This window comes from Rutidosis leptorrhynchoides, chromosome 9, assembly GCF_046630445.1.
Source record: "Rutidosis leptorrhynchoides isolate AG116_Rl617_1_P2 chromosome 9, CSIRO_AGI_Rlap_v1, whole genome shotgun sequence".
In the NCBI taxonomy this organism is placed as follows: Eukaryota; Viridiplantae; Streptophyta; class Magnoliopsida; order Asterales; family Asteraceae; genus Rutidosis; species Rutidosis leptorrhynchoides.
In genome coordinates this window covers 320,870,486-320,878,614 of record NC_092341.1, presented here as the reverse complement: position 1 = coordinate 320,878,614, position 8,129 = coordinate 320,870,486, and the positions used below count along the sequence as shown (strand labels likewise).

General features: G+C 34.0%; 1 protein-coding gene across 1 annotated transcript; it reads left to right on the top strand.

The window, feature by feature from the left end:
- Positions 1–606: 606 nt before the first annotated feature.
- LOC139869449 (zinc finger CCCH domain-containing protein ZFN-like) lies at positions 607–6,771 on the top strand. Its single transcript, XM_071857763.1, has 9 exons — positions 607–910; positions 1,786–1,943; positions 3,044–3,106; positions 3,238–3,357; positions 3,988–4,284; positions 4,369–4,677; positions 5,283–5,794; positions 5,871–5,989; positions 6,170–6,771. Exons 1-7 carry the CDS (start codon positions 850–852, stop codon positions 5,520–5,522), a joined length of 1,248 nt encoding a protein of 415 aa, XP_071713864.1. The 5' UTR covers positions 607–849; the 3' UTR covers positions 5,523–5,794; positions 5,871–5,989; positions 6,170–6,771.
- Positions 6,772–8,129: the final 1,358 nt, after the last annotated feature.

Below are 8,129 nucleotides of genomic sequence, written 5' to 3'. Positions count from 1 at the left end.
TACGGATACGGATATTATGAACACCCCTACTCTAAAGCACAAGAAACAGAAGCACTTAGATAGTTAAATGAAAAAAGAATGTGTTGTTAATATATCAATAAAATTACGTTGCCTTAAAAAAAAAAAAAAAAAAAAAAAAAAAAAAAAAAAAAAAAAAAAGCGAATGTGAGCTTAAAGCCTTAAACAACAGATATTTTAGACATACGTATGGGCATTGTCATGAACTACCCTTATTGGTCACTAAAATTTTAACAGAAATATAACATAAATAAAATTATACTAGAAAAAGTATACGGAGTATTAAATATTATAATTATAATTTATACTTAAAATAATAATAAAAAATTACTTTTATAATGTCCATACCAAATCCCGAGGAGCCAAACCCAAGAGGAAACGTGTGTTTTCTTTTGTAAGAAGTCCGAAAACGACGCAAAACTCGCGCGAGTTTTGGTTGGTTCGCGCGTGGAAGCAAATCAGATTTTTTGTTTTAAATTTATTTATTATTTATTAATAATTTATAATTCTTTTTATTTATTTTTTAATTTAAAAAATAGAAAATCTTTATTGGTTTTTGGTTGGTTGTTTCTTCTTCTCTTTCTTACTGTTCGTTTGTGGAGAGAAAGAGAACGAACCAGAATACACACACACAAAACACACACATAATTCGATTCTCTCTCACACACTAAAAATCACACACATACATTTGATCAGACTGACTGAATTTTGAAATCAATTGAACACCTAAAGTGAATTATACGTATACGTGATTATCGGACATGATATTCGATCGCTGATGGACGTTACTGTTCCGGCGGTGGTTGTACGGACTTCAATTGTAAAATTCCGATGTCACGGCCACTGGTGACCGCCGGAGTGTCTTCATCTTCATCTCCGCCGTTAGATGAAGGTCGTTTTTTCGCTTTTTCTTCGTTTTAAGAAAGCTAATAATAAATTTGTTGATGCTTTAGCGTAATTGGACTAATTTAGTGATTAATGTGAAGTTAAATTTATGCTCTCATTTGTATATGTGTGTAACAGTGTATTGTACTATTGTTATACTGATTATTTACTCATTCTACTTATATGCCATTAGCCAATGTTCATTTAATGTTATTTAGATGAATTGATATTAATTTATTTGTTTCACTTGCTAAAGAAAGATCTATATAGATTCTGAAATTGAAATATTTTCGTTGTTACAATATTATTAAGTTTTATGAAGCTACCACTAGTACAAATTTTAAAATCAACCATAGAGGTCACATCTTAAAAGTGTATATCTACTTTTGTTCTTTCTTATCTTTATCTTAGTATTTCTTTTGCTATGTGGACGAGTACATTATTGGTAAGCAAGCAATGACAATGGTTCATGTACCATCTACCCACTACTCCCATGCTTACTTCACATAAAGATTCTTTTGATGACAAAAGTAAAAAATTATAAAAAGGAAATAAACAAAATATTTTAATTTTTACAGAAATTTATGAAGCATAACTATATTAATACACCAAATGCTGGTGGCATATGAATTTTTTTAGAAACGCTAGAAATTTTACTTGTCTGTATACTTTTCTTGCTGAAATAGTCTTTTTAGAACAAAAACTATAAAAGACACCTATGACATAGCATGATTTTTTTTTTATGTGAAAGGTCTATGGTCGCAAAAAAAGAGGAAAAAATATGTTGATGGCGAGCTGAAAGTTAATGTGTGTATAAAAGTGAATTCATGCTTGTGGATACGTAGTACCTGTTTAGTTATTATGTATTGTTTAACATCTCAGATGCATTGTGGCAACTGAACATAAGATCAAGGGAAGAAATGGAATCAGCACGTTATCCTGTACGAGAAGGAGAGCAAGATTGTTCTTATTACATCAGAACCGGCCTTTGTAGGTTTGGGGCTACGTGTCGTTTCAATCATCCTCCTAACAGAAAACTGGTAAAGCCGCTTCTGCACTTTGAAAAGTGGTACCCAGCGCTCGTTCATTAACGAGTTATAATGTATATCATTTTAGGTTTGGTTGTATATCATCCAAAAACTATATCTTTTTTTTTAGCACTTAATTACAAGAGTCACAGTCACAGTGCTTTTTATTCATAATTGTTTCAGTAAAACAATGATAAACTTTAATAGAAAAGTCATTCTTGAATGGCTTCTCCAACTTCCTGCATGAAGATAGCAAACTTGAAGTAATCCCTTTACACTACCTTACAAAATAGTCTGATAATATTGCAATTAATAATGACTAGTGATATCTTCATGTTTCTCTTTTCAATCTTTGTATAATAGATAATAGATAAATATTATACATGATTATGGTATTCTGTAATATGAATGTAAGAGGTAGAAAATATTAATAAGATAAATTAACTACATGGAATAGTGTGATAAATGTAATTTTATGCAAAACATAAAGGTAAATACAATTTAGAAGGAAAATGGAAGAAAGGAAATAGAAGCAATATTTGGGATTTACTACTTAGCTACTTTGCTATCCTAGAAATAGTATGTTGGAATATTGCAACACTATGATGATGAAAAGGTCCATATGATATTAAAGGAGATAAATAATAGATATATTTCTAAAAGTCAATTAAGTTTCTAGTCTATCGAAGTTCATGACACGCTGTACTAGGAAATAACTTATCTGATAGGGTAACATTTTTCTAGCCAACTGTATGTCCATTTCATATTGTTTATTTTTTCATCTGTTCTTTATGATTTTGTTGCTTAATGGCTCCATTTTTTTTGTTAGGCTTCTGTTCTGTTACCAAAGTTCACTTTTCTTTTTCGATCTGCAAGCCCTTTTCTGATATAGTATATAATTTCTGTAATCATATATACTAGCTGAAGACCCGCGAATTCGCGGGATTTTTTGAGAAATTTTGTTAAAGTAAAATATAACCGCGCTATTTTATTGAGGATTGATTATGATTATTACACATTATTTGATAAGTGATACGCTGAACTTTAAATAAGTTGAAATGGTAATGAAAAGCGCGGTTAAATAATAGCTATCGATGTTAAAAATATTTCAGGCTATTGCAACTGCAAAAATGAGAGGCGAGTATCCAGAAAGACCAGGACAACCGGAATGCCAGGTATGTGTGTATTTTATATGCTGCTTTATTCTGTGTATTTTTCTTTTTATATTGTGTACAACTGCAAAAATATTCTTGTATATAGAGTCTACTTTTGTATATCAGTTTTGTATTTCTGCATGTCATTCCAGTACTACTTAAAGACGGGTACCTGCAAATTTGGAGCAACATGCAAGTTTCATCATCCTCGAGAAATGGCTGGAGTTGCGGGCCAAGTTTCACTTAATGTTTTGGGTTATCCACTTCGTCCGGTTTGCATTTGCAGCTCTTATTATATATCAACCTTGTCTCAGCATGTTTTGCCATATTATAAATTTTATATCTTTTAGTACAAAAGGCTATAGTTTAAAGTTTCTAGTTAGTGAAATTTTTCCAAGATTAATGGGGCTAATTGATTAAACGGCTGACCAACTTACGTCAAATCTTTGTTTTGATTAATATCTAAGTAGTATTTTCTTTCTCAAAAATAGGTGTAAACTTTCAAATGTTTGTAATACAAGGTAAGGATTTTCAATTTGTTCATAAAAAGGTAGAAGGTTTTCCCTATTCGGGCTACCCGGGAGGGCGAGTAACCCGACCCCATACTCTGATGTTCGCAGCCCAGCAAATTTACTCTCTTGCTATTTCCAACCCATCCCTGGGTCGTCCTTGACATGATTCGAACCTGAGACTTTTTATAAGGAACTCTGAGCCCCAACCACTGGTTACAGAATTTATAATTCATCTAAATAATTTATAATTTGTAATTTACAAGTGAGAAGGTAATAAGGTACTATATTAACCTGGAATATATTTGAGAAAAGTTTGTCATCTTTCTATATAATCAATGCTCATAATTTGAGAATTTGGTTTGCTGATGTGGATTTCATTTTTGTAAGCAGAATGAACCCGAATGTGGTTATTATCAGAGAACTGGACAGTGCAAATTTGGAAACACTTGTAAATTCCACCACCCTCAACCATCTAACATGATGGTCGCGTTTACTGGGTCTCCAGGTTATCCTACACTACATTCACCAACAAGTCCTGGTCAACAGTCATACCCTGGCGGAATTACAAATTGGTCCCTGCCTCGAGCTTCCTTTGTTCCTAGTCCTCGCTGGCAACCCCCTTCAAATTATGCACAAATGATTCTACCTCAAGGTGTCGTATCGGTTCCAGGTTGGAATGCCTACAGAGTAAGTCGGGTCGGTTTTATTATGTTTATGTTCAGTTTCTTGAATTACTTTGTTATGTTTATGTTATTGTTTTATTATGTTTAGGGTTCAGAGAGCCAACAGCATGTTGGCGGTAACAATCAATTATACGGAACTTCAAGCCAGAACGAAACAGCTAATGAACTACTAAGTGGAGCGTATCCTTCGTATGGCACTGGCTCTATACCTGCTAGCTATTATGGGTTACCAAGGGAGAACGTATTCCCTGAGAGACCGGGTCAGCCCGATTGCCAATTTTACATGAAGACTGGAGACTGTAAGTTTGGTGCAGTTTGCAGATTTCATCACCCAAGAGAGAGGGTGATTCCCATGCCTGACTGTGTTTTGAGTCCAATCGGGCTTCCTTTACGTCCGGTTAGTTGCTCAACATGGTCATATATAATTAGCTAAAAAGGGAACGCGTCAAATGGGCTGAAAGTTGCCTAAAGCATACTTTAAATGCGCACGACCTCCTAAATCGCTTTGACCAACATTTTCATTATTATGTTAAGACTTTTTTTCGCCGGTGGTCCCTCGTTTATACATCAATTTGCATGTCGTGTCCCTATCTTTTTCTTACCTCCGGTGGTCCCCTTACAAATGTTGCCTTGGTGGTCCCTCTGTCTATCTTCCGTTAAAAATGTCCGTCAAGTGCCATGACGTGATTAACACGTGATGTCGTGATGGAACTTAATTGACATTTTTAACGAAAAGTAGACGGAGGACAACCAAGGCAACATATGTAAAATCAAGGGACCACTAGAGCTAAAAATATAGACAGTGACGCGGCATGCAAATTGATGTATATCGAGAGATCACCGGCGCAAAAAAGTCTTATGTTAATAAATAATTTTTTTCTGATTAAAGCAATAATTTAAAAATGGATAATTAGAGGGAAAGGGGAAGCAGGGACCGGGATAAGATGAATATGCTGATTCTAAAATAAAATGATTGACAATGTGGTTTCTTATTTCTAACAGGGAGAGCCTATTTGCATTTTCTATTCACGTTACGGAATATGCAAATTTGGTCCAAGTTGCAAGTTTGACCACCCAATGGGAGGTTTTACGTACAATTTCGCTCCAAATTCAACCGATGCCCACTATTTAGCATCATCTTCAGGAACTGGTCCACTAAACTTGACATCAGAAGGGCCAATAACCTTATCAGAGAGAAGACAAATGCCCTCCGGTGATAATAATATTGACCCAGAAGAATAAGGATCACAATGGTTATTTATTTCCTACAATTTTTATTTATGCAGTATTTAAACATTTGCCTGTAACTTCACTATTGTTGTTGATGTACAGAATACATGTTAAATCTTAACCTATTCTTGTGGAATTAAATTCCATCAACATTCCGAAACTTATAAAATATCTTTATTGCATTAATGTTTGTGAATCATCAGTTCGATCGACAGGTTTTGTGAAAGAATTCTGAAATAAGTCAAGTACCTTATATAGAAGATTTATTGGTGATTATAGAGCAGGTACTTACACAAAAATATTTTAGATTTTAGATTATGATCTGTCTTTTATTTAATCCAGTAAAAGTTGTCTTTTTAGGTACACTTCTGCACAAGAGTTGCTCAAAGGCTCCCACTTTGGTGTATAATAAATTGCAGGATCAGGACAGATCTGCACGCATCAATGACTCCATTACATTCTTGAAGCAAACAACTGAGGTGATTATTATTTATTTATATTATAAGATAAGAAGATTCATGATAAGATTCACAATAAATCTTCTATATTTGCATAAATTCATTGAATGGAACTGATCTTATATGTTCTTGCATTTGATAGCTTCCAAGTTAACCATTGCTATCTTCTTTTATTAACAATGATTTTGTATTATGTTACAGTTGACATGTTACAGCTGACATATGAATCTCCTATTCAACTATTAAGCAAAACAAGGTGTGCTGGTGGTGTTGATTTAATAAGCTTTGTAAACTCGCGATTCTTGAAGTTGCTTACGCAGGCGGTTCAGAGTTGGACTGATAACTAATAACTTTAACGTCTTGAGCTCAATTCTTGCATTTGTGAATTGCTATGCTATTCTATGGCGAGTTAATATGCATGAAAGTAGATGTAGTCCCCTTGGTTTATTCTTCTTAGCAGTGAAGTGCGTTTGGGTTGGTGCCTTGGTGGGGTGGTTATTTGGAACTTTTTCAAGCATAATAAACCTAGCAAATACATCCAACACCTCTTGTCGAACAAAGGATGGGTGTCATATCGTGTTTGCAATATCATACCAATGTTCCATGCGGTCTTCTGTAAGAAGGCACAAGTTCGTAAGTTGTTGTATCCAACCGTGTAACATACATAGGGGTGCAAATGAGTCGAAATTTCAGATGAGCTATTTAGACTTGCACTCGACAACTCATTTATCCGAGTTTTTTTCTATCAAACTCGGGTACAATGTGGTATTAGAACTTGCGGTACACTCCATTCTACAAAATGACAATGGTACAACTGTGGAGACTTTGTAACACCTTAGGGCTTAGGTCGTCCTACATCGACGGTAGATATTGGGTTTATAATGTAAACTTCATTCTTATCATACCCAACACATCTGTGAGAGCGAGTAGTGATTTATCCGCCTAATTAATCTTTCTAATTATCAACTTATCCAATTACATATTTACACTTGGCTTTACCAACAAATAATGGGAGGAGAGAGAATAAGTTTACGCCACATGTCATTAATCTATATAATTAGTTGAAAAGTTAATATGATTAGGTATGAGGAAAAATCATTTTTCTTTTAGGACCGGTGAATATACTAGATCCTGTGAGAGCTAGCGTGGTTGCCAAGAAAAAATTGTGTGCCTAGAGCAAAATGAATAATATTATGGTCGAGGTAATAAGGTGAGATACATGTTTCTCACACACAACATTTATGGAAGACGAGCCTCTACGTCAACAACAACAACAACAACAACAATACTCAAACCCATATGAGTGGGGTATGGGGAGGTGGGATGTAAACAATCCTTCCTCTATCCTAGAATAAAGAGAAATCATTTCTCTACCCCGAGTTAAACACTCACGGAGAAAGTCATCTCTCTCTCTATTCGACGGGTAAAGAGATTGTTTTCAAGGGGACCTCCGGCCATAAAGAATGAAAAAAACAATAAGAAATAAATTAAAAAAAAACATGAAATAAATAGATAAATATATAAAAAAATAGTAATAATAAATAAGAAAATAAAAAATAAAGAATAAAATAAAATAGAATAAACAGAGACGCCATGAAAATGGTAGAATCAAATTTTCATAGGTTTTACATCGTGCCTGGAGTTCAATTTAGGCTCTAAGCGGTAGTCAGATCGCCAATAAATCGACGCTTGCTAAGCCTCGCTTAATATAACCGTGAATTAAAAATAAAAAAAAACTAATAGTGATAGTATATATATATATATATATATATATATATATATATATATATATATATATATATATATATATATATATATAAGGGAAAAAGAATACGTACCTTAGACAGTAGGGCGAAGCTCGGGACAAAACGAGAGATGCTACAACTAAAAAACAAAAAACATATATGACCGCAAACAAGCAACCCTAAACACCACAAAACAAACAAACCTAGACACACACACACACATACAAGAAATCGTACGTAACCAAACAAAAAACATGAAAACCAGAAACGAACCCGCGAGCATACATACACACAAACATAATAGCATACCCACATACGCATACAAACATACATACAGAAACATACATAAAGCAAACAAATAAACATACAAACAGACATACCTGCAACCACAACCTAAACCCTAAACGGCTAAACAT

Coding starts and splice junctions, on each gene's coding strand:
- LOC139869449 (XM_071857763.1), top strand. CDS start 850: ATGTCACGGCCACTGGTGACCGCCGGAGTGTCTTCATCTTCATCTCCG. Junction 911..1,785: donor ATCTCCGCCGTTAGATGAAG/GTCGTTTTTTCG, acceptor TTAACATCTCAG/ATGCATTGTGGCAACTGAAC. Junction 3,358..3,987: donor TGGGTTATCCACTTCGTCCG/GTTTGCATTTGC, acceptor TTTTGTAAGCAG/AATGAACCCGAATGTGGTTA.